The 27,819-nt window shown below is 36.2% G+C and overlaps 1 protein-coding gene across 4 annotated transcripts; it reads right to left on the bottom strand.

The window, feature by feature from the left end:
- Positions 1–208: 208 nt before the first annotated feature.
- Positions 209–27,819, bottom strand: cacnb2a (calcium channel, voltage-dependent, beta 2a). Of its 4 annotated transcripts, none has more exons than XM_026268288.1 (13): positions 27,573–27,819; positions 20,861–20,980; positions 16,917–17,039; positions 16,337–16,473; positions 15,603–15,679; positions 12,690–12,823; positions 11,502–11,582; positions 10,406–10,464; positions 9,229–9,338; positions 3,435–3,586; positions 2,770–2,865; positions 2,501–2,680; positions 209–1,323 (listed from the first exon to the last, which is right to left on the bottom strand). In XM_026268288.1, the coding sequence occupies exons 1-13, from the start codon at positions 27,615–27,617 to the stop codon at positions 838–840; spliced, it is 1,800 nt and encodes a 599-aa protein (XP_026124073.1). In that variant the 5' UTR covers positions 27,618–27,819; the 3' UTR covers positions 209–837. The 4 variants fall into 4 exon arrangements, with proteins under 4 accessions (XP_026124073.1, XP_026124075.1, XP_026124072.1 ...); XM_026268290.1 differs by lacking the exon at positions 12,690–12,823 and adding an exon at positions 12,453–12,472 and having other exon boundaries at positions 27,573–27,617; XM_026268287.1 differs by lacking the exon at positions 27,573–27,819 and adding an exon at positions 23,316–24,237.

Genomic DNA, 27,819 nt, shown 5'->3' with positions numbered 1-27,819 from the left:
TAACCATTTGAAATGACAGCCACACAATATAAAATAAACCTCCTACTAATCAGCAGTGAAGTTGAAATGGAGAATTCAATATGATTGTTCATATTGTTTCCTGTAATGTGGACAGAATATTCAATAACAACAATAATAATTATGGAAGATTGTTTCTGCCGTGGAATAAAAAATAAATAAAAAGGTATAGGCAACTATTCATTGTCTATTCATTTTTTTTTTTCCACAAAATAAAAACTAAACAGTAATTGCAACCTTTAACCTCACAATTAGGACTTTTTTTTTCTTTCGGTTTACAACTCTTAATTGCAACGAAGAAAAGTCAGAAGTCTTTTTTTTCTTTGGCGGAAACAAGCTTACATAAATAATAATTATAATAATAATAATAATTTGAGTAATTAACTAGACCTAAAGAATTGTAAGAAATATATATGATAAAAAAATAAACAGCAGATTTCTATCTGGGGACACATTTTGCCATTCACTTTCGGTGGCGTTTTTGCCCCAAACTTGCATTAATTTCTGAAACTGTCACATCAGCTGAAAACCAAGATTGTTTCAAATCAGTGCAAGGTCTTAAATTTTGATTAAAATGTTTTTTTCTCCTTTGGGTTAGCATGCGTCTATGATGTGTTCAATAAGACCAGGAATGCAAATCAATTAAAAAACAGAACTAAAAATAAATACACAAAGTTCTACAATCTTTAAAGAGAATTTCATCATCAATGCCATGTTAAATTATATAGAATTGTCTTTATTTAATGTGTCCACACTGTATGGACACACGTGTCATTGGCCTGTAAGAACACATGAGATTGAGGTCGGTGTGTTTGTGTGTCACTGCTCTATGTAATGCTCTCTCGCCCGTTCCTCCTCTCCTTGTTTCCTGTCCCGCTCGTGATGAGGGTCTCGTTGGGACCTCTGCTTTCCTCTTTGCCGTCCGTTCCTCTCGTTGTGGTCGTATTCCTTCTCTCTGTCGCCCCGGTGGTGATGATGGTGATGGTTTGGCGGTTCCTCTTCCTGTGTTTGTCCAGTGTGAGGTTCTGGATACATGGACTCTGACGTCTCTTGTTTGGAAAGCGTCCTCGTGGTGCGACTGTGATGGCGGTGATGATGATGAAGATGGCTGTGGTGTTTGTGGCCGCTTCTCCATTCACTCGGTTGTTGGTCGTGGTTAGCTTTAGCATCTCTCTCCTCAGCGTTGTCGTCTTCCAAACTTCCTTGCTTTTGAGTTTGGTAGTGATGATGATGATGATGGTATCCTTCATAAAAGCCTGTCCTGTCGTCAGCTGGCCTCTCTGTTGTCTGCTCACCCGCTCTGACCTGATTTAGCAACACGTGTGGAATAATGCAGTTATGTGGATTTGCAGACACAAACTACATGTTGCCAAATGTAACCTTACTGTAAAGGTTTACAGAAAAGATTGTTTTGTAAGAAAATCAAAGTAAACACATCAATGCATAAATTTTTTTAACACACACGCACGCAAACCTCTGAAATCCCTACAGACCACATCAGATCCACAGGAAATGGAAGCCAGCTTTCCGCCACTGAATTAATAAAAAAGTAACTACGACTTTTTTCTCACAATTCTAACTTTTTTTCTAGGAATTGAGAAATAAACTATATATTTTTACTTTCCCCTTGCAATTAAACATTTTCTTGCAGAATTTAGACTTTTTTTCCCAGAACTTATGTTATCAAATGGAACCTTACTGTAAAGTTTTACCAAAAAGATTGTTATTGTTTTGTAAAAAAACAGTGTGTAAGAAATCAAAGTAAACATCTCAGTGCAGTTTTTTTCTCACAATTCTGAAATTTTTCTCAAATTTTGGGCTTTTTGCTTAGAATTGAATAAAGTTAGTTCATATCTAACAGCTCTGACTTTATTACTCGCAACTGTGTCAGAAAAGTAATAATTGCAATATGTAAATCGCAATAACCATTTTTTTCAGTGGCAGAAGCAAGTTTCCATAGATCTACTATTATTCTCCAATGTTAAAGGGATAGTTCACCAAAATATTTGTAAAAATTAGCCCATTACTTCTCACCCTTGAGCCATCCTAGGTCTATATGACTATCTTCTTTCAGATTAATGCAATAAAGGCCTGCATTATTATTATTTGTAATAATTGCAATTAAATGGAAATGTGTTTGTTTAAATTTTTATAGAATGCAGCATGTTGAACTTTACTTTTTCTACCCACTTATGTTATAAATTAAGAAATAGTCATGGAACCATCTTAAATGGCTTTTTATGACTATTATGTTATCTGCAAGTATAGTTTTTAAAATATTTGTAAGATTTGAAGTACACTACTGCATTCCCTTATTTAACAAGTCTTTGTTAGGACGTCCTGTAGTATTGTAACTGGATACCTATGCTTTCTGTATGTGAGTGCAAAACTTATCTTAGCAAGCTAGCAGCAATGATTGATTACATTTACTATAGCTTTCTCAGTTTGCTAATGTAAGTGCAGGCTGAAGTCCCATAGGCACCTTTGGTTGTGGATTAGTCAGTGAGTCATTGCAGGCGACTGTGGTGAGCTTCTCCAGCAGAGGGTTTGTCTGCGGGACACCGGGAGGATGAGTGGATTTCCAGTAGGCCTCCAGATAATCAGCCATGTGCTCACAGGCGTCTTCCAGCTGATTCTCATCAAGAATGATGTCGAAAAGCCCCTGGATAGACAACAAACAAGCGTGTGAGGAGGGAAATGAACTGTTAGAGAGCAGAGAGTGAGAGAGAATGGGTGATCGGTTTAACTCACTGAAGGACATTGGGCAAGTTTGTCTGCTGCCACCATCTGAACATTGAGATGTTTTGCCTGAGACTTTCCTCTAGACTTTATTAATCGCTGCAAAACCTAAAGGATTGACAAACCAGAGTTTACAATATCCCAGCAAAATATCAGTCTTGAACAACAGAAAGACAGTCTGATAGACAATCAGAGGATCCACTGTGAAGAACTATGCTTAATTGCATTAAGTATGCACTTGTAGTGTACTTCAAATCTTATAAGAATGTAAAAAGAATACGTGCAGATAACAGTGTTAATGAAATAAAAGGCTACAAGTGTTTCTCAACACACCTAAATACACTTTTAAAAGGGCACTTTGTAAAGTCAAATAAAAAAAGTTGATTTATCTGAATTGTCATTAACATGCAATTATAGGTACAATATGTAGGTTTTCGCCACTAGAGGGCGCACATTCAAAACAAACAAAGAAATAGGAAGATGACGCCATGATGGGACTCCGGCAGAAATCATGTTCATGGATGAGCTAATGTATTAAAGATTTATTAATATCGTAGTGTGAAGCAGAGTGAGGCTGAAAGAAGCGAAGAAGCCATCGAAGCGAAACGAGTAGGACTTAAGTAGGACATGGCAAGTTTATGACTAAATATATTCTTTTAAAGTATATGTGTGTGTACCTTTGGAGAGGTGATCTTGATGTAGACAATAATTGGAGCAAGAGATGTTTTTCCCAGTTGAGCCGGGTGGTTTATCGTGTCGGCGTCAAGAACCACCAGCTGCAGCGTGCGAGCCAGTTCAAAGATTCTCTCGATCTCACTCTGAACCTCGGCTATAAACACACACAGACACACACACACAAACACACACACACACACACACACACACACACACACGACAGTCTGAGAGTAATACTGAGAATAACTGAGATCCAAAACACTGGAACCAATTAAGCTAACATTACAATTCAGAAAGAATAATGTGAAGTAACATGTAATGAAAGGAATTAAACAAAACTGGAACAACTTTAAAGCCACACAATCATGGAAGCAGATCATGAGGAATCAAAACAATTCTGGTTCTTGTTCTGATTCCATTTAAAAAAAATAAAAATAATTCAGTCATTTCAATTTCCCTGATTTCGTTAAAGGGACAGTTCACCCAAATTAAAATTCTGTCATTAATTACTCACCTTCAAGTCGTTTCAAACCCGTAAGACCTTTGTTTATCTCCAGAACACAAATTAAGATGTTTCTGATGAAATCCGAGAGCTTTTCTGACTTTCCTTAGACATGTATGTAATTGAATGTAGCTGAAACATTCATAAGCCCAGAAATGTAGTAAAGGACAATAGAATAGTAAATAAATAAAATAGTCCATCAGTGGTTCAACCATCATTTTAATGTGATTTGGAGGAGAAAAATTGTTGAATAAAGTTATTTTATCTTTCTTTGCACACAAAAAGCATTCTCGTAGCTTTGTAAAATTACAGATGAACTACTGATTTCACATAAACTATTTTAACAATGTCCTTGTTAAGTTTCTAAACCTTGATTGTGGTAATTACATTTCTGTCTATGGGAGGGTCAGAGAGCCCTCAGATTTCATTAAAAATATCTTAAAGGGGAGGTGAAATGCTCGTTTTCACTCAATATCCTGTTAATCTTGAATACATATAGAGTAGTACTGCATCCTTCATAACTCCAAAAAGTCTTTAGTTTTATTATATTCATAAGAGAAAGATAGTCTGTACCGATTTTTCCCGGAAAACACGACCAACTGGAGGCGTGACGTGTGGGCGGAGCTAAAGAATCACGAGCGCCAGTAGGCTTTTGCGTTGAGAGCATGTGGAAGCTGTGACATTACCGTGAGGGAAAACCCATCATCCAAAACAAACCATGGCTTACAGTCAGATTCAGCCGTTTATTTATGATCCAGAATCAGATCCAGAGGCTGAAACTGAACGAAAGCAGCAGCAGCAACGACTCGCTCCGAGCCTCCGTTGGTGCTCTGTAAAAATAAACTCCATCCACTGGTCCCTTAATGCTGTTTTTTTTTTTTTGGTAATCTGTGCAGGGTTGTCTTGCCCTGGCAACCAAAAACACACTTCTTTTGTGACTTTTCGCAACGCTCTCGCTCTGATCAGTGAATCGCTCTGATAAGTGAAATGTCTGTGCTGCTCAGCCTCGCTATACGGGAGCGCGCGCTCTTCCAGCAGAAGTGCGTCAGGACCCATATAAGGAAATTCCGCTCCATCTAACGTCACACAAAGCCATACTCGAAAAAAACTTTCCGAAACTTGTGACAAACCGGAAGGAGTATTTTGGGAACAAATGTACTCCTTCAAATGTACAACTTAATTTTTGAAACTTTGTCCATGTTTAGCATGGGAATTCAACTCTTTAACAGTGTAAAAAACTCAGTATGCATGAAATAGCATTTCACCCCCCCTTTAATTTGTGTTCTGAAGATGAAGAAAGTCTTACAGGTTTGGAACGAAATGAGGGTGAGTTTTAATCTTTGGGTGGACTGTCCTCCCTTTATTAAACACTTTACTACATTTGTTGAAACGCTAAATTCCAGTAATCATTCCTTGCCATATACTAAACAAAAACAATACGGTTACATATTGAAATAAATGTTTTTTTCTTTACTTAAAGTGAAATTCATTGTAGCAATACTCTTGTAAATCATTATCATAAATTTCATTGTCTGTTATTACATTTCTATTTTATTTTTACCAGGCAAATTTACCTTTTCTATGCGCAGTCAAGAACGATAAGTGACTGAGCTGTTACATTGATTGAAACCACTAATTCATGATGTATTTTAGTGTAGTATTTTGTCTACATTGAATTTCATAATAAGCATATTGATACGTAGTATATAATAATGTGGTAAAAGCAAACGCAAACTTATTGGAACTCTGTCGTAAGTTGTTTTCTGTGCACAGATCTGTGCTTGTTTTTACGTTAGATTGAGGCTTATTGGGCAAAACTTCTTCGTTCCCTGGATGAGTCTAGCCCTAATGAACCTGCTTTTCGTGATCTCCGCAGTGCCACGTATTTGGCCCTGCGTGCCACGAAAGCCACGGCCCAGACCATCGGACGATCTATGGCCAACTTGGTTGTGCTGGAGAGCCACCTCTGGCTCAACCTGATGGAAATAAAGGAGAGCGACAAAGTGGCCTTTTCTCGATGCCCCAGTCTGTCCATCTGGTCTCTTCGGGCCAGCCGTGAAGGGATTTACAGAGCGTTTCACTGTAGCACAGAAGTCATCCCAGGCCATGCAAAACTTCCTGCTCAAACGCTCCAGCTCTGCCTCGAGTTGCCCCAGGACTGTGCCGACTCAGCACCAGAGCAAGCTTATTCCTTCTACCCCCCAGGCGGTGCCCCCTAGGGAGCAGCTCCCAGCTCGCCCCGCTAAGCGCGCTAAACCGCCTAGATGTCAGGGCCCCCGGCAAAGGATTGTGCTGGACCCGACGCCCTCTAAATCCTCCTGATTGTGTGGGAAGAGGAGGAAGGGGAAAAGTCCCGCTGCAGCCGGACCACCCCAGAAGCTCTCTCGCCTGCCTGCTTTGCGACCTGGGCCCACTGTTGTTGAGTTCATGCAAAGTGACGTTATTATGGCGAACACAATAAATGTTTCACATTTTCAAAAGGAGAGCGTTTTTCCTCTTCCACACTTGTCAGTTTCAGGCCCGTAACCAGCAGCCTGCCATCCGATGCTATCCAGCCTCTTGTCAAGCGGGCCGAGTAGGGGATAATAAAACACGGCTACTCACTGCAGTTTGCCCGTTCTTCTCGCTGGACCTGAAAGACGCTTACTTTCACATCCAGATAGCCCCCCATCACAGACGATTCTTGAGATTCGCGTTCGAAGGTGTGGCTTACCAATATACAGTCCTTCCCTTTGGACTGTCTCTAGCTGCTCGCACTTTCATGACGTGCATGAACGAGGCACTTTCCCCTCTGGACAGATGGGAATCTGCATTCTGAACTATCTCGACGACTGGCTCATTCTAGCCGAGTCGCGCACCAAGCTAGACCACCACAGATCCATACTCCTGAGCCACTTAGAGTGCCTAGGACTCAGGGTCAATTTTTCCAAGAGCTCATTGCTCCCCAGCCAACGCATTACATTCCTGGGAGCGGTTTTTTGACTCAGTCCATATGAGGGCAGTCGTATCACCAGAGCGCGCTTCAGCAGCTCACGGCCTCCGTCAGGAACAAAGCCTGTTTCCCTCTGAAGTTCTTTCAGAGGATGCTAGGACTGATGCAGCTCGGCCTTCTACGAATGCAGCCCCTGCAATACTGGCTGAAACTCCGGGTCCCACATCATGCTTGGCAGCACGGCTGCTTTCGCATCAGGGTCAACCAGGCCTGCCTAGCAGCCCTGGAGCCTTGGATGAACCCTGTTTGGTTCAGTCGTGGAGTATCCCTAAAGGCGGTTTCCAGAAGAATAGTGCTCTCAACAGATACATCCAACCTTGGTTGGGGTGCTCTGTGCGAGGGCAGACCAGCCTTCGGCTCATGGTCGCACGAGGAGAGCCATCTCCATATCAACTGCCTCGATGCTGGCAGTAGAACAAGCCCTTCAATCCTTTCAGGCGATCCTGAAAGGGCGTCACTTCCTAGTTCAGTCAGACTGCATGACAGTGGTGTCCTACATGAATCACCAAGACAGCCTTTCGTCCAGCCGCCTCTGCGCACTGGCAAAGCGCCTCTTGGAATGGGCACTACCCAGGTTGCGATCGCTCAAGGCGACGCATATACCTGGCAAGAAGAATCTGGGAGCAGACATGCTTTCGCGGAGCAATGTCCCCTCGGACAAATGGATGCTCCATCCCCAGACGGTTCTCAAGGGGAAGGCAGAGGTCGAACTTCTTCACCTCAGAAAGCAACTCTCATTGCCCAACTTATTTTTTGAAGGACACCGATGCGCTGGCCCACGACTGGCCCAGCCTCCTTCTTTGCGCGTTTCCCCTGATCGCTCTGATCCCTCAGGTCATTAAACGAGTCAGGGAAGACAGGCACAGAGTCCTGTCTATGCTACTCCTCTATTGGCATTGAGTGCCCCATAGGAGTAAGCGCCCACTCCACTAGAGGGATGGCCTCTTCATGGGCCTGGTCTAGTGTTGTCTCTATAAAGGACATCTGTGTGGCGGCCGGCTGGTCCTCGCTGTCCTTGCACGCTCGGGTTCTTTCGGTTTGATACGATGGCTTCTATCAGACTCCGTCTTCATGCCACCTTCAGGTAACAGAGTAGCATCAAGGGTTCGACGGCTCCGGCCTCTCACTTATCCCCTGGACCCCAAGGTGTTCAAGATAAGTCATGTCGTTCCCTACCGTGGCACGGCACGGTTGAATTTGTTCCCCATACGGAGTATGAGTGAAGTATCGAAAGGGAATGTACTCCGTTACGAACGTAACCTTGGTTCTTACTGCAAACAGTTACATCACTTGTTTTATCTATATTAAATACCAGTTAATATAAGGAAACCATTTAGTTCCTTTCACTCCACAACAAATCCTTTACATTTATGGGGTGGTGTTAGCGCAGTGGATAAGACACATGCCTTTGGTGTGAGAGACCCTGGTTTGAATCCACTGTGAGACACCAATGTGTCCCTGAGCAAGACACTCCACCCCTAGTTGCTCCAGAGGCGTGCGACCTCTGACATATATAGCAATTGTAAGTCACTTTGCATAAAAGTGTCAGCTAAATGAAAAAAATTAAAATGACATTTAATTATTTAAGTATTACAGAACAATAATGACAAAATAAGCAGTTGTAATATATATATATTCATTACGAACGTAACCTCGGTTCCCTGAGACACAGAACAAGTACTGTGTTTTATGCCATGTCATGAGGCCGTGGGTTCAGTGTCGTCGCTTCAGTCATATGACCTGATTTCCTCTGGCGATTTGGCTGCTTATATAGCCTTTTGCCCCGCCCATTTTGGCAGGCTTTAGCTTGCTGCATCGATTTGAAAAAATATTATGACAAATATATTTGATTATGTGAGAGCAGGGATGGGCAGTATTTCATATACATGTATTTGAAATACTATTTTGTATTTTAAAATACCTTTGGAAAAGTCAAGTGTATTTTGTATTTAAATGCATTCAATCTTGGTAATTTTTTGTTTTTAGTATTTTTGTATACTTGTTGATACAAGAAATCATAGTAGTCTAATAAAGATGTTTGGTTGTAAAAGAGGTTGTATTTTATGTATTTTGAAACTACAAAAATACTAAGATTAAATATATTTAAATACAAAATACTGCCCATCCCTGTGTGAGAGTTTATATGTCCTGATATGGATACTGTAAGAATTACAATTCAATAATAAGAGAATACAATTGATGTAAGCAAGAAAGCAAAAAACCTATTTACTAAATCTCATCATTTCAGATAAGATTTCCTTTTTTAGTCATTCACACTCAACCATCAAACACGTTCACTTGCCTAAGTTGGAGCGTGTGTTTGAGCGCTCGATGATGGCATGTTTACTGGGGTTGTTGAGCACAGAGCGCTTGGCCAGAGAAATATCAGCAGCCACCCTCGTGATCGAGATCCTGAAATACACAAAACAAGAGAGCACACAGTGTAACTACGCATGTTAATTCAATGCAAGCTCTTTAAATGTAATTACGATCCACATGTATGTGCATAAGTATATTGTATTAAATGTTAAATGTTTTTTTTTCTGTTTAATGAAAACAGTTGTGCTGCTACAAATCTTTTCTGGAAACGTGATGCATTACCATTCAAGTAAAATTATTGCCAGTAAAGATGTTTATAATGCTACAAAATATGTATCTTTTTAAATAAAAGCTGTTCTTTTGAATGTTCTATTCTTTAAAAAATCCTGAAAAATAAAATAAATAAGTTTCCATAAAAAAACATTGGGCAGCACAACTGTTTTCAACATCGATATTAATCAGAAATGTTTCTTGAGCAGCAAATCAGCATATTATACTGATTTCTGGTGCTGAAAATACAGCTTTGATCACAGAAATAAATTACAATTTAACATATATTCACATAGAAACCATCTTTTTTTAATTGTAATAATATTTAATAATATTCACTGTATTTTTGGTCAAATACATGCAGCCTTCGTGAGCAGAAGAGACGTTAAAAACAATCTTACACTTAACCGGAAGTGCACATAATGCGTCAAATATAAAATCTGACCATGTTTTCTGACTAATCCGTTACAAATGCACACATCCCTTCTCTAAGCAGTCCATTATTTTTCTTGTATATGACTAGGAGATACTATAAGAAAACATGAAATTAGCATCTAAACTTCCATTGTACGTGACGTAACATACATTAAAAGCATTTTTTTAAAGCACATATGAATGTGGTAAGGAGAAAGTTTGTAAAATACAGAAAAGATACGATAATTTTAACTGTTATACTGCAAATCCTGCACAGTTGTGTTCGGGAAACGGCAGTCAAGGGAAGGTACAGGCATGAGACCCGGCTGTGTGCTTATGGACCAGCATGGCCAATTAAGGCAATGAGATGTGACTATTTAAAGAAACATCATACACTCACGTGACACACACACACACAAATATATAAACTCCCCCAAAAGAGGCTCGAGGAGGAAGAGAACTGCTTAAAGACTCACCTCCCCTCAAAACGGTGCTTCAGAAAGTCAAACAGCGCTTTCTGCATCATATCTGTTACCTATTTACACACACAGAAAGAATCATGTCAGGGTTTTTTCACCATGTTTTTCAATGTAAATCTAAATGCTTTACCATTTCAGTGTAATTGTGAAGTAATAAGGAATCATGTTAGACTGGGAAAATGTTTAGTCAAAATATAAGCACTCAAATGCTGTGAATGTATAAAAACAAATGATTTATGACATTTAAAGGGATAGTTTACTTTAAATCTTTACCAACTTAACTTTTTGTCAGTCAGCATTTGTCTTCAGTTCTTCAGAATTTATAAACAAGTTAGATATTTAGAAAAACAGCTTAAATTCTTGTCTAAAGTTTTTTTTTTTTTTCCCCAGCTCTTCTAGTCGCTGTTATTTTGTTCTCTGCATCATATTTGATCAAGAATAATCTGTGCAACAAATTCAAACACTAACGACATAAACTCAAAATTGCACAGAATAAAAATAGTACATAATGATAATTTGCAAGTTATTCAAAATATACAAATCTTTTCTCTATGACACTGTAAATGCATCTACTCATATTTAAATGTATTGTTTTATGTTTGGATGTGAGAGCTCAGTTTAAATCATAGTTTTATTTATAATATTATTTTTGCACCTTAATTTACAGATGTTTAACTTTTACAATTTTTTTGTGGAACCTTAAATCTGTCTATCCATCCATCCATTATATATATTCTTTTCCTTTGTACAAAAAAGGTTTGTGGACATTTTATTTGTTAACTTCGAAGTTACAGTATTTGAGTACATTTTACAAGAAATTCATTCTTTTTTTTACTTCAGAATTTCCAGTTGAATTCAATCTGGCCGTTTCTTTGTAATTATTCGTTAAATTTGCAAGTGATATATTGCTTCAAAGTAATTTGTTTTAAGTAGTTTATTTTCAGTGCAACGTAATGCAACGTTTGCCATGTTTTGTCATTTTTAGTCCTTTACGGTATGGAATCGAGCAGCTTGAACATTTTACCAAACATCTCCACAAAACAAAGACAGCATGAGGGCTGGATTAACCCTTTAGTATCTTCTCTATGCTGACCTCGTAGCCCTTGAGCGACGGTCCCACCAGCACCACGGGTCTCATAGACGGCACCACGTCATACGGAGGAACATGCTCTGTCTGTAGAGCAGCACACAACACACACCATTAACACAAACACTGAACACACACTGAACACAGAGAAAAGAGAGATGTATCAAGATCTAGACTGCAAGTGTCAAATTTAATATCAGCAGGCTGAGAATGTCCAGTTTTTACATTGCTGTACTGTTAATGATTTCAGATTGAAGTTACATTTAAAAAAGTAGACTGCAGAATAAGGACATATGTTGAATGAGTTGAATGCATTTCTGTAGTTAAATAATGCATTTGTTTTGCCTGAGTTCAAATCAAGTTTACATAGATTGAGTGTTTCGTACATACTTTGGGCTTTAGTGAAATTATTAATAATTAATATCAAGCTTTTGTAACAGTGCTGTGCAAATTAAGCAAATTAGAAAATCATTATTTATGCAAATTTCTATGTAATTGCACAAACAATTATATTTTTGATTAAACATGCACACGCAAACAAATGCAAATCTGAAGCTGTATAACAGAGAAATGTCAGAAGAGAGACCCACACAGTGAAGTGTTACTAAGTAGTGCCCATGCAATCATTCCTACTATGTTGTTCATTGTATGCCTCCCTCATGTCTAGGATATATTGAAAATATATTAAAATAGCAAGCATTTCTTTTAAATTGTAAAAATATTTCACAATATTACTGCAGCCTCCTTGAGCAGAAGTGACTTCTTTCAAAAACATTAAAAAAAGTAATTCCACACTTTTACTAGTATATATACAGTGTATCAAAATTATCTTCAGATTAAAACTGTCATGTAAATCGGTCAGTGAGTAGATTCCAATTTGTTATAATTAATAAATTCTACATACTGCATAACAGGAATGATCCATTGACACGCGACTCTCTGTGAGGCCAGACTTACCGACTTCTGCCTCTGATTGGCTGAGGAAAGGAAGAAGGGAAACAGACAAAAAGAAAAGGCAAAGGGAGAGTGAAAGATTGGGATAGAGAGGAACAAAGACAAGACGGGAGAGAAGGGAAAGAGTGAGTGGAGTAAGCTTGCATGAGAATTCAGACAAAGACAAGTGACACAGGTTCTGCGTGATGCTGCTGTGACGGAAAGATTCAGAGCGAGGGAGCGTCCATCGGCATGCTTTACCTTCTTAAAGAAAGGCATTCGTTTCTCACGGGCTAAAGGGGGTATTACTGTGTTTGGGCTGGCTTTGGGTGAACGCTGATGGGGAGGAGGGTCACTCTCCTCTGGATCTAACCCTGCAGCGTCTATGTCCACAGCTACACACATATATACACACACGCACACACAAATGAGCCTCATTCATACACAATGTAAAGATGGACAATGCACCATAATCATTGATGAGACAAAGAATTACAGTTATGCATTGAAGCTCACGGCATTTCAGTAAAAACATTGCCTTGCGAAAAAGGAGTAGCGTACTTAAAATAATACTTAATTTCTTATATATGTATGAACTGAATGTAATGGTTTTGAACACTTGATTGCATATAAATTGCAATTAAATAAAACTAGTACACTTTAAGTTAATATTTAATTCAATTAGATAAACTAAAGCTTTTTTGATGCACTTAAGTTGGAAATGATTACTTCTATTAAAAAATATGGTTAAGTGCTGCTGAATGTACAGACAAGCATTTATGGTAAACTAAAATATACTTTAATGTCATTCCTATTGAAACATGTATGTATTTAAATATATTTTAATTAAGTTGCAATTGAATAAACGTAAATGCATTAACAAATAACACACCACCATTAAAATTATAATAAAGTCCTTTACATGTGTTTTAGTGTGAACAAACTTAAAGTAAAATTTTGGTAACATTTTATTTTGGGTGTCCTTGTTACATAATATAATTATATTATATTGTTACATATTATAATAAAAACAAATTATGCATAATTACATGCAAGTAATCCGAAGCCAAACCCCTATCCATATGGTAATAACCATATGATAAGTACATGTAGTTAATTAATATTACTCAGTACTTAAATGTAGGATCACACTGTAACAAAGACACCTTAAAATAAAATGTATCAAAAAATGTTACATTTGAAAATGTTAAAAAACAAGGTCAGTATTTAAAAGTGTACTTAATTGTTTAGAAAATTGGTTATGGAAGTTTCTTACTTTAAGTGGCCTTTTATTTCATGAATATTATATAATCTGTACATTTTATCAAAGTATACTTTTAAGATTTTGAGTGCACTACAAGTGCACATTCAATATTTAATTAACACTTTTTTTTCAGAATATGTATGAATATATTTGAATCTATTAAAATTAAGCCATAAATTACTCACCCTGAAGTCATCCCAGGTGTATGTGACTTTCTTCTTTTAGACGAATCCAGGCAAGTGTTATTTAAAAAATTGTCTTTGATCTTTCAAGTTGCTTGATGCCACTCAGCGGATGTTGCACTGCATCGGTCCATGAGAAGTTTAATTAAAAGCTCATCCATTAAAAAATTGGTTTTCACGAGACTCATGTGCGCATGTGCAAAGCTGACCTCATACGTACACTTTTTGTTAATGGATGCACTTTCTATTCAACTTCTCATGAACCAATGGAGTGCAACACCAGTGGCATCAATCAATCAGTTTGAAAGATCAAAGACCATTTTTAAAATAACTCGTATGAAATATGATTTGTATGAAAGAAGAAAGTTATATACACCTAGGATGACTTCAAGGTAGGGGTGTCCCCGACTAAGGATTTTCATAGTCGAATCTGAATTTTCTAATCTTGCTCATATTCGAATGATAGTCGAATCATATGTTTGGGGGCGGGGCAAAATACATTAAGTCAGACAGACATCCGTCAGCCATAATTACTGATGTTAACACACAGGGAAAATGTGTAACAAATGACTCACAGATACAAACAGGGTAAATAATGTTTTTATGTTTTGATTAAAAGATAGTTAACACTAAAGGTCAGTGAAACCCTAACAATTCACAGTTTTTACAATAGTGCTCTCATTATAAAGTTAGCCTATATGACAGTTTAGTTATTAATGTTCTGCATTTCTGTTTTGAGCTTCATGAGATGAAGATGACCAGTAGAGTGAGCATTTGATAGCAGGTTTTTGATCAATGGGATTAAACTCATAATTTCATATAGAATACGCTTCGTTATTTAAACAACATAACATTAATATTAAGACTTATAGGCTATCTGGAAAAAAAGCTTGAATGCAAATGAATGTGTGTGCACAGCTCTGGATGCGAACTCCTTTTGTGGACACGTTTTTCACAAAACAATGTGCAGAAACGCGGCAGCTAAACTCTACAAATTCACAGCGTTTTATTATAATGGTGTTCTCATTATAATGCTATGGATGTGAAAGACCAGTCATAGTTATTAATATTCTGCGTTGTAGTGTGTCCTGCTCGTGCTGTGCGCTGAAGAGATATCACCGTAGTACTACAAAGAATACAGTCTCTGTCTGTGTCAGTTTGAGTCTTGTTAATGTTTTAAATCCCTGCCGCCAAGATGCTCCTCTGTCGGTCACGGATTTATAGAAAGTGAAACATAAATCTATAGGGGTGGTTAGATTTATTCATGCTTTCATCATAATAGGCTGTATATTAACTTATTGGGAGAAAACCAGTAGTTCTACAGTATGTGAAATCAGACATTTGAGAGCTCACATATAGTCAAAATGGCATAATCAATAACATCCCCTGTAAATATTCGACTGGTAGATTAGTAATTGAATCAGGCTCCTCGAATCAAAGCATCGAATCGTCGACTTTTCAGGGTCAGCCCTACTTCAAGGTGAGTAATTTATGGGCTAATTTAAATTTTTGGGTGACCTAACCCTTTTAGTGTCTTAAAGTATAAAATTCCCAAAGTGAATCACATTCACATTCCTCTAGGATTTTTTGACTGTGGTAGAGAATGTGTTGAAAACTGCAATATAATATTAACCAAGTATTTCACAATAAAAGTTGTTAGATATGCTGAATAATAAAAAAAAAAGGTATTGTTGAGTTGTAATGTGACACCCAATGTCGATAACATACCTGAGGATGGAGGGGTTGATTTACGTGAGTTTGAAACAATGTCTCCTAAACTGGATAAAGAGTTTGCCCCTAGTTTACTGTAAAACAAAAGAACAACATAGAATCCTTAACAAAAAAAGCATTGTAAGCCTAAGCACATTATAGAAAACATAGGCACCAATCGTCTCTACAATCTACTTAGGCTTTAGATCCCCTGTGAAAAAAGTACTTTTAAAGAGTATACTTAAGTGTGAACTAAAAGTAATGATTTAACTCTTAATTGCATGTTAATGACAATTAAATACATTTTAGAGTGCTTTTTTTTAAGTAGGACCTAACTACATATTTATATGTAATTGTATTATTATTTGTCTCTAAAATATTAAATTTAAAATAAACTTTTGATTTGACATTACAAATTGCACTTAGCAAACTGTACTTTTTAAAAGTGTGCTTAAGTTTTTAGAAACAGTCATGAAAGTGTCTTCACTTAAGTGGCCTTTAACTGGATTAATATTTTTATGTGCAAGTAGAGATTTTGAAATATACTCTTTTAAGATTTGAAATACACTACACGCACACATTCAACATGATTATTTCAATTCAATTAAGTGAATTAAGCACACGTCTATTCAAAAGGGATGCTTTTGGGAAACAGCTTAGTTTTGTTAAAAGTGGCCACACTAAAGCTCTGTTTTTTCTGTAATATTTAGTTTAGTGAAAAACGATGTGTTGTGTGTTAGTGGAACATATACCTTGAGTAAAATTTCCCTTGTTTTGCACGTAGCTCCTGGAGGATGCGAATGCTTTCAAGTTTCACTGGACTCGGGATGAAACCGATGTCACACCCTTCTTTCACCAAGCGACCAATCCACCAGTCATTATTAAATTTCTGTCATTAAACACACAGAAGTCATCCATGGAGCATATTTATTCATTAAAATACCATTCCCACAGAACCTTACAAAGCACAAATTCAAGGCCATGCATAATCTTAAATATACTAACTCCTAGAAATGCTTAATTATTGTTTGCGAAGTGGAAAACTGTAACTGAAAAAAATAAATCTTGGTTATTTTTAAATTTGCAGATATACTTTCTGCCATAAATTGTAATTCAAGGCCTTGTTATATATGTGTGCAAGTCAGTTTTAGTTAAAGAATCTGTAATGCATGATGTATTTTAAGTGTGTTGTGTTTGTTGTGAGCGAAATACAGTATTTATTTTATTTGCTCAGGTCTTTAAAACACTTTACTCAACTTTTCTAATCATTTCTTCTTCATTTCCATCTGCATACATGTGAATGTGGATATGGATATATGTTTAAGTACATACTTCTTTAACATGAAGGAAATCTTTAGCCTCGAATGAGATTGCCATTCCAGGCACAGGGACGTCGTCTTCAAGAGAAGCGCTGTAGCCAACATTAGTACGTACTGCAAACGCCACTGGTTTAAACTGTGTAGAAGAACAAAGAGTGATTACAGAATGAAATATTAACAAATAGCAGGAGAGAAAGATATCAACAACAACTCATTTCAAAGCATTTCAAATCAAGAAGATATTTTGAAAAATACATAAAGTTGTTTTTCTTATTTTGTGTTCTGCAGGAGAAAGAACAGCAGGATAATTAAATTATTAAAATGTTTTAATAAAACTAAAACTAAAAAATCTGACAAAATCATTGATTGTGTTTGGTAGATTTACAAGCTCTGACTTTTATGTTGATTTCTTGACATTCAATGCAAGACACTACAAAAAAATTAATAATAATAAAACAGATTTTTTTTCATGACTAGTGAAAGAAAACATCCAAAATACACTTTCAAGTATTGCATATTATACATCTGTGTCTGAGGATTAAAATTACTAAACATATTTTTTCAGGCTGTTTTCTCTGCAGCAGCACTAACAAACTTAGCAGTTTTCTTTCTATTTCTATTCTAAAGGGTTTTGTTCATCATTAACCTGATTTTATACAAACTTTCATTCCTAAAAACATGGTATTTTGTCTTTTGGTTGACAGTATTTTCTGATTTAAAAAAAAAAAAAAATGTAATTTTGTGTTCTATGGAAAAAAAGAAGTAAATTATTAAGAGTAAATTATTATCTACAAATTTTTCTGTGTTTTCAGGAATAAAAATAATAATAAATAGGAACATGAGTGTTTGACACACAAGGGCAAAATCAGTATGCAATTCACTTCCACATGATGGGCTGCACACGCAATGAATTATGGGTGTGTCAAACAGAGGACACAGTGTCCTGTAAAGGTAATGGGGATGATGCGTTGATCACACGCAAACCTGACTCTCCATGATCTGTCAAGACAATGCTGCTTTATGTTCCCTTTCTTTATCTCACTCGTCATCTTTATATGCGCTATTAAAATAAAAAGATATGCAAAACTATATTATGCACTATATTGTTGTAATAAAATGCAACATTTATTATAGCTTTAATTCTTTTTATATATATTGTGCAGCTTTGAACCCCTTGTTTGGCTTTCACAGCCACTGTCTGTCTCTTATGTAACACCACTTTCCATTTCACATGCAGTATTGATCAGACAGAGTGATTGTGACCTTTTGTGTAAATATCTGTTCAGACTGATTAGCATTTACAGTTTCACTCACATTCACCAGAAACACACACATCTGACAGCGTGCGTGCTTTCCTTGAGAGTGTTTATGCTAAATCTTAACACAGGTTCAGGTTGTTTTGAAATTATTTCATTCCTCAGAAAGCAAAACTGAAACATTTTTCATTATGCACAATCAAAAGCATGTAATTATTTACAAATTTCTTTTGTTTTTTATGTCTTTTGTGCTCACAGAGTCTTCATTTATTTAATTAAAAATACGGTAATAACAGTAATATTGTGAAAATATTATTAGAATTCAAAAGAGCTGCTTTCTATTGATATATATTTTAAAATGTAATTTATTTCTGTAATCAAAGCTGAATTTTCAGCTTCATTATTCCATTCTTTTCCAAACTTTTGTTTTTACTTTATGCTGTCCAAATCAATTTTAGAGCTCTAATGTTTATTATGTTTCATTTGTTTTTTATTCTTATGCCTCCAAATACATTTTTGTAGGGTGGTTTATGAAGACTTTAAATATATTGTGCTGTTTTGGAGCATTTCTTTGTATGATGTTCAGTGGACGATGTAATCATGCAGCCTAGTTTTCAATTTTTGGTGAACTATTCCTTTAAGGCACTTCCAAGAGTGGTTTAACATATTCAATTTGTGAAACCTGAAACCACTGCAAAACGTGGTAACTTAAAAATGGTAAACTAACTGGTTTTACTGAACCAAGCTATAGTATACATACACTTATACCAACAAAAGGATATCTTATATGCTAAATCAGGCAGAAATAACTCTTTAAGGTTAGAATTGCAGTGTGTGTGTGAGAGAGAGGGAGAGAGAGAGAAAGATAATTGCAGGCCATCTGGCTTTGTTATCAATATTTATGTGAGCATTCAATAAATAAATTATAAAATCTGATTGATGTCAAACTCTAAAAATAGCTATCACCCCTAGAGGTGAAGGAGAATGTGACAAAAACAGGAATAAATAGAAGAATAAAAATAGATGGGAAAGACTTACGGGGGGAGATTTCATATATCACCTCCAAACAGCTTTGGTTCGCCTCAAAGAAAGTGTTTAAAAGCATTCAGCTGTAAATTAAGCCTTAAAATAAGATCACACTCAATGTCCTGACAAAACCTGAAGGTGCTGTGTCTTCTATTTTAGTAATTCAGTGCATGATTTATAAAGCAAGAATAACAGTCTCATGAGATTCTCCAAAATACTAGAAATCTATTCATACCAGTCACAGGATAATCACCTAGATTTCATAGTTAGCTAGACTTCATAGTTATGATTATAACCAGTCATGAAGAACTGGAGCTGGTTATATAAAATGCTACACTGTTGTCACAAAACCTCATTTGGTTCCCCAATAAAAAGCGGGTTTTATCAATTTTTAGATAAAACTTTTACAAAAATTGTGTACAAAATTATTTTGTAACAGTGAAAATGGAAAGCCGGTGCATTGTACTGAGGGATATATTCCTTGCAGTAAGCAGTTTGTATACTGCATATTTTGGCTAATGATTAAAAATATGGTTCAATGCATTCATACATACAGAAAATTTACAAAATGTGCACGGTATACATGCACATAAATTTTTGAATGGCTGATGCCGATTCTGAAATATTAAATAAGATCAATTTAAATAACATGCATCGCAATATCAATTATAATTGCACAAAAAAGGCAATTAATTGATTTATTTTATATAGGCCTATTTTCTACATTACAAATAATTAATTGTGAAAGGAATCAATATGAAAAAAACTGAACTTGATAAATAATAATAATAATAACAATGCAATATATCTATATAATAAAAATATCTATAAAATAAAAAGGATTTGATTCTGTAATCCTATTATGGTATTTTTCACACAAAAAAATAAAATAAAATAAAAAATAGTTCAAAACGCGAATCAAACAGAAGTAGCCTAAACACTGACCAACAGAGCAAACCTGGTAAGTTTGTGATCACTCTAAACTATATTAACTAAAAAAAATAGCCTACACACACGACACATGAATATAACAGTGATAAAATAAAAAGCAACATAGTCTTACATCAAAGAATTTAACTGCCGTTCTTTGCACTGTCATAATAAAAGTCCCTTTGCTGTCAGAATAGAAGTTCTGTCATGACAACTTTCAGAGGGATTAGTATGGTAATGTCCATGCCAATGTTAATATATTTGGTCTTGGTGGAATAGATCTGCAGAAATATTGATAATAAGAAATATTGCTGCTGCAAATATAACATACATGAAATAACCCCCACATAGCATACATAAATCACCTCGTAGCATATGTATACAGGTGGAGCTGGGGAAGGTGGAGGGTTTCTGAAGCAAGCTGCAGCTGCTACGGCAAGCACTAGTCATATATTTGAATGTTGAGCAGCGAGCTCATTGGCTAGCAATACAAGAGAGAACCAATCAGCTGTGTTATGTGATAATGATGTCATTAGGTCAGATTGAGGTAGACCTATCGGACTGCGCCATCTAGAGTTTCATGCCAGAAATCTGTATTTCTGAGCCCTATATACTAGGCGATATATAGTATGAAGTTATGCTATTTTGAACAGATACACACTATTAGACAGAAAAACTGATTCAAACAAGCCCTTGTTGTCAAACTGCCAATTAATCAGACACTCAGTAAAACATGCAGCAATACCGTGGCCTTTTCGAGCTGAGCCAGAGCCTGTCTCTCAGCTTCTCTGCGTAAGGTCTCTTTATCTTCCTCCAGAGACACATCCGAGTCAGACGGCCGACTGGTGTATGAGTCCGCTGAACCCTGTGGAAAAAGCAGGAACATTTTTTATATATACACATTGTTTCTGTGTTTGCATTTATTTCATTAATTACATGGATTATGACAAATGGTTGATTGTCTTCCTTGATTTTAAAACCATGACATTTACTCATTTGCTCAGGATAAATATACAGCTAGTCTACTTTAAAGTTGTTGTGTGTAATTTGTTCTTGGCAGAATAGTTTCTTATATATCATTTCGAAGAAAGGTAACAAGTTTAGGTTATTATTGACTTGCATTGTATGAAAAAATGGAAACAAATTATTACGGGGACAAATTCTCACTAGTAACTAGTTACTTAACATACCCATTACTAGCATATTGGCTGTTTATTAGTTCTTATAGAGCACATATTAATGCTTTTTATTGCTTGACCATATTTTAGATGCCCTAATCCACCCCATAGCTAAACATAACCAACTACAATATTACAAATAAGTAATAAACAGCAAATTATTTGTTTACTGAGGCCAAAGTTAAGCGTGACAGACAAAAAAATGAATAAATAAAATTCACTACAAAACTTTTTTCAAACTATTTTACGAAATAAATGTTTAGAAAGAAATGATGAGGGTAAGTAAATTAAGATCATTTTCATTTTTAGGTGACTGTCCCTTTAAATTAACTCGGCGTTTCATTTCAGAGAACTAGCGTATTAAGCGTAACCTGTTTCTCACAACGGCTAACGTAATCAGTCTCTCACATATTTTCCTCTTCGGGTAAACCAATAGAAACGTTATTTTGGATTTTCCCTGTGCTATTGAAGTGAAAGGGAAGTGCCCCAGCTGCCCCTACGGAGTACACACGATCATTTCTGAGGATCTTGCACCGCAGCGTACAGAATGCTCCCTACTTAGCAACGGACACAGGTAATAATACTAAAGTACATTTAATTGAAACGGAAATGAATAATAGTCTATCTTTAAAAGTAATCTGCCAGTAAACACGAACCGACGGACCAAACGCTAAAGAAAATGTAGACAAACGTGGACAAATCACCAAACGTCGAGATTGATTCCAAGAATCTCCGTTATCGATGTCGATGTGTATAGTATGACCAAGAAAAATATGTATAAGCCTAATAAGTGTAACATTAGTAGGCTAGCCTAAGACAAAGAAAAAATATGGACGAAAAGAAACAATACAAAACGAGTGACATGCCTAGTTAAATAGATGTCCGTATAAACAAAGAATTTAAAAAATGAGATGAAAGGGACTTTGGTATAGCTAAAGTCCAAAACCACTGTCACTGGTTGGGATGGAAAAGGATCGACTGTCCAAAATAAATCAACTTCTAGCATCTGACTTGAGCACATACATGACATTCTACAAATAAAATTGGATTTCAACTTAATTGAAACATTGTCTGGATACACAGCCTAATTACAAAATTTTTTGGGTTGATAAAAAGAAAATACTACAACTGTTCACAATTTCCCATAAAAATAAAATAAAAATAAAAGTTACTTAAAAAATAAAATAAAAATAAATAAATAAATAAATAAAATATATATAGTTAAAATATATATACTTAAGTGCAAACTGAATATATTTTTTTTGGAAGACTTGTGAAACCTGTATGTCATATATTTAAATATATTTGTGTTTTGTTATAATGAAGTTGCAATTCGGTACTTTTAAAATATATCAACATCAAATGTAACATTGAATAACACACTGCAGTTAAAATTCCAATCAAACACTTTAGATGTGCTTTAGTATGTCAGTCGACAGATAAAAATAAGTGTACTTCTATAAAGCATGACAAACGGATAAAAAACAATGATTAAAAATTTACTTTAAAGCAAAACTTTAAGAGTTTACTTAAGTGTGAAACAGTCAAGTGTCTCTTTTTAAGTCACTTAAGTGACCTTTTATTTCAATAGTTTGTATTTTCTGCAATTCAATTACATTTATAGTACAGTTATATTTGAAGTTCTACAAGTGCACATTCAATACAATAAAGTGCACGTATTTTTAGTAATAATAAGACATTAATACACTAAAATGTGTGCATCTTTGTATGTAGTTTCCTGCATATTTAAGACAATAGAGAGATTATAAATTAAAATATTTAGAAATTAACCCTGAACATACTTGATAGACATTGTTGATGTTTACATGAAATCACGGTCACCTAATGTCAAAACAAGGTCACAAGTGAAATGTGCGTTTAATATTAATCATTCATTCAAGAGCATATAAAGATAAATCAAAAGTTTAGAAAATCAACAACATCCTAGCATATCCTTTTGCGGTCACTATCCATTCACTTGCACACGCAAATAGTGTATTAAGAGTTATAGTAGTTTCTTACACCGATGTTGTTCTTGACTTGGTTCCCTGTTGCTCGTTTCAGCAGTCGTATCCAGGAGGCCTTCATCAGCCAATCCAGTTAGAGCATCTGCTCTCCTCACCATACCAACCACAAACTTCAGTAAACTAACAACAACTACTGCCCACCATCTACCAAATGATATGCAAAAATTATACACAAACCTGACGGCCACTGGTATGAAAAATGCAATTATAAGAAAAAAAAAAAAAAAAAAATATCAGACACTGCTTTTTTTGTTTAGCTTTCACTAAAACTGCAATTTAAGCCACATAAAGTGCTACCTAATATCTCGGCTGTTGCCCGGGCTAATGTTATCAATGCTAGATGTGCTGCTGCTGTGGGAAGGTAGAGTCCTGCTGTGTTGTTGACGATGGCACGCAATTCCATGTGCTTGCTCTCGATCCCTGCGCATAGTGGATGATGCGGTGGCCTGTGTAGACAGTGGAGGTGTGTTTTCTTCTAGAATAATGAATTAGACTCAGTCCATCCCGCCGCAGCAACACCAGCTAACCAGGCTGCCATGCTCCTCTATGAAGAGCCCTTCCCCGCTCACTAGAGCCCGGCGCACCGATGCAAAAGACGCTAGCACCTCTGCTGCAGTGATCTGCACCTCTAACTGCCAGTTCTTCTTTTACACGTTGTCCTTTCGGTCTTCTGTATGTCCATAGTGTTCCTCAGGCATCCAGGCTTCTGTACGCTCTACAGTCTTCCTGTCTCTCTCCAGTATGTCCTCTGTTTTGCATTCACTTATCTTCCCTCCCCTCCTGTCCTCCTCGCTCTCTCCGCTCTTCGTTGCTCTTCGTTGCTCTTCACAGTGGCTCCATCTGTGTGTCGTCTTCTGTGATTAATCCCACTGCACGTTTACTTGTGTGTGTGTGTGTGTGTGTGCGTGTGTGTGTATCTGTTTCTGTAAAATGTGCATGTGTGTTCTTGTGGAAATTGTTTTGAAATTGAATGTGCTCTTATAGTGCACTTTGAATCTCGAAAGTATATTTAAAAAAAGCTATACTTGCATTAAATATAATATAAGTAAAATAAAATGCCTATTGAATTAACTTAACGTTAAGTTAACTCAGTTTAGTACACTTTGTTTAACCACATTGTTTTTCATAAGTAGCATTTGTATATCTGTAAAAATTGCTAACAATAAATATTTTTTTATTCCAAAAATCATTAGGATATTAAGTAAAGATCATGTTTCATTAAGATCTTGTAAATTTCCTACCATAAATATATCAAAACTTAATTTTTGATTATTAATATGTTTTTCTAAGGACTTAATTTGGACAACAAGAACATTTAGAATATTTTTTTTTTTTTTTTTTACACCCTCAGATTCAGGATTTTCAAATAGTTGTATCTCGGCCAAATATTGTCCTAGAGTAACAAACCATACATCACTGGAAAAGCTTATTCAGCTTTCAGATGTACATATACATGTATGAATGGTTTTGTGGTCCAGGGTCACATATTGTAAATGTACATAATGTTTAAATACATGATATTTCAGTGTCAATAGAAATTACATTAAAGTATATTTTAGTTCAATATACAGCAAATGCTTGTCAGTACATTCGGCAGTACTTTAACCATATTTGAATTAATCGAATTATGACATTACATATCAAGGTGTACTTAAGTCCAACTTAAGTGGCTCAAAAAACACTTAGGCTAATTGCATTTAATATAAATTAAAACTATAATACATTTTCATTAAATTGCAATTTACATTCAATTAAGTGCCCAAATATTTCATTCAAATCACACTTAATTATATAGTATTAAAGCTGCAGTAGGGAACTTTTGTAAAAATATATTTTTTACATATTTGTTAGACCTGTCATTATGTCCTGACAGTAGAATATGAGACTGATAAACTGTGAAAAAAATCAAGCTCCTCTGGCTCCTCCCAGTGTCCTATTGCCATTTGCAGAAAGTCATCCGCTCCTGGTAAGAAACAACCAATCAGAGCTGCGGTCCATAACTTTGTTTGTGTTCAAAATGTAGAAAAATGTATATAATAAGCGAGTACACCATGAATCAATTTTCCAAACCGTGTTTTTGGCTTGTCCTGAATCACTAGGGTGCACCTATAATAAGTGTTTATATTCGGACTATTTTAGATTGCTTCGGGGTACCGCGGCGGAGTAACCCAGTACCTTTGTGATTCTTCATAGACACAAACAGAGAAGTAGTTCCGGCTACGATGTTCTTCCGCAAGACGCAAGCAGTTCTGTTTATTAACCGCTAGAGCGTCAAAAGTTACCGACTGCAGATTTAAAGTATTGTACTCTTAAAGGAATAGTCGTGGCCTTATGGTTAGAGATTCAGACTCGTAATCCAAAGGTTGTGAGTTTAAGACTCGGTCCGCAGTAATTGTAGGTGGGGGGACTGCATGTACAGTTCTCTCTCCACCTTCAATACCACGACTGAGGTGCCCTTGAGCAAGGCTCCGAACCCCCAACTGCTCCCCGGGTAAATAGATGCCCACTGCTCCGGGTGTGTGTTCACAGTGTGTGTGTGTTCACTGCTGTGTGTGTGCACTTTGGATGGATTAAATGAATTCTGAGTATGGGTCGCCATACTTGTGGCTGTATGACACTTTCACTTTCAATTTCACTTAAGTTGTGTGGTTACCCAGGAATTGTTAAACTCTTGTGAATTTGTAAACAACAAATACATTTCACTTTTATAAGCACTTAGTTATAAATTGGATTTCTGTGATTCATCTTCTTCTTATTATTATATTATATTTATATTGCATTATCATATTACATTTATAACTACCTACGCACCAGAACTACCTATTGCACTCAAGTGCAATGTTGTACCGGGTGCACTACTGAGCAAGTTTACTCTTTATGCTAGAAAAGCCAAAACATACGGTGCTGGATATGTGATGCAAACTTCAAAATATGTTCATTTACAAATCATACGTTTCAAAAGTGAAACAATATTGCATAATAGTGCAATATCATGAAAAAATAAGTATTTTGTTAAATTGTAATCCTCCCATGTGATCATAAAATGTGAAAAGGGATTTAAAAAAAAGCATTTTACTGCCACTAGTGTTCACTTCAACAGAAAACTGCAGTAATTTTAAAAACTATGTAGAGGCATATTTTCCCAATGATCCTATGTTGGTATTATTTCATCTTTATAACAAACACACACACACACACACACACACACACACACACACAGTCATATAGAGTCAACATGTCACAGCTGTGCTCCTCAAGCTATTAAGCACAGATTTTCTTTCTGAGAGGTCAAAGAGATCATGAAAACACACTCACACAAACACACAAATTTACTCTGATGCGTTCGATCTTGTTCCACCCTGTCATTTTAAAGTAGAACACCAGACATCAATATGGATATTGACTAAATCACACAGATTTGCATGCACACACACATACTAGGACTATGTGCTCTTATTTGTAGTCATAAATTTAAGTGATTTGCTTGCATTTAAGAGTAGGTTGTGATTAGTTGTTTAAGTTATCTGTATCTTTCTCATTTATCTTTAGATTTTTTTATTTTCATTTTCATTTATTTTGTAGAGAGCTATTTGTCCTGGAGATATAAAAAAAAAATATTTACCCATACTTTGGGTCCATCAGTCTAGAAAAACACATACTAAGTAAAAATAATAATGATAAAAGGTGGATGCATCATATTTTCATCAAAGTACTTTGCTAATCAAGCAGATAATACTTTTATTTATAAAACACTCTATATATAATACAACCTTTAAACTTGAAAACTAAATCTTTCAGCAGTGTATTTGTATTAATAGCCTCATGACGAACCCAGGAGGAAACACGTATGAATGTTGCGTCCGTTACACATGAATGTAATCTTAACAAAGAAAGAGAACATACAGAAGTGATCTAGACAGTACATAAACCTAATGGGATTTCACATTAATTATTCCTAGAGTTTTATGATGCCAAAACGTGCAGACAGTAGTTTAGAAACCTACATTTCTGTATGTTTAAAAGCTGTGTTTATTCCATAATCAGTGTAAACACATCTCATATGTAATCATCAATGCAAGACTGTGGAGAAAAAAAAAAAGTTCAGGAAACTTTCAGGAAATGTGTTCTTCCCACCCACAAAATCCTAGCCTAGAAACTTCCAGAAGGAAGCCCAGCATTGTTTAAAAGAGCAGAAAACGGATGGCGAACATCACAAACCAATGACAAAAAACGTAAGATGTTTGGGACTCACCAAATCTGACTCCTCGCTGGTTGAGAGGTACATGTCTATGAACATCTGTGAGTGTGTGTGTGTGAGTGTGTGTGTGTGAGAGAGAGCTCTACTCCACCCAGCTGCTCTACAAACAGTCCCAGTGAGAGAAGGGGGAGCGGGAAGAGCGGTTTCCTCTCGCTCCTGTGGGCTGAGTCTGAAGGGGCTCAAATATGTGCTTGTAAAATGAATGGTGTGTTCGTCTACGACGTTCTCTCTCCTCCCAAAA

The sequence above is a fragment of the Carassius auratus genome, chromosome 7 (genome assembly GCF_003368295.1).
Source record: "Carassius auratus strain Wakin chromosome 7, ASM336829v1, whole genome shotgun sequence".
NCBI classification, from domain to species: Eukaryota; Metazoa; Chordata; class Actinopteri; order Cypriniformes; family Cyprinidae; genus Carassius; species Carassius auratus.
The sequence above is the reverse complement of the archived record's forward strand: the minus strand, read 5'-3'. Positions and strand labels throughout refer to the sequence as shown.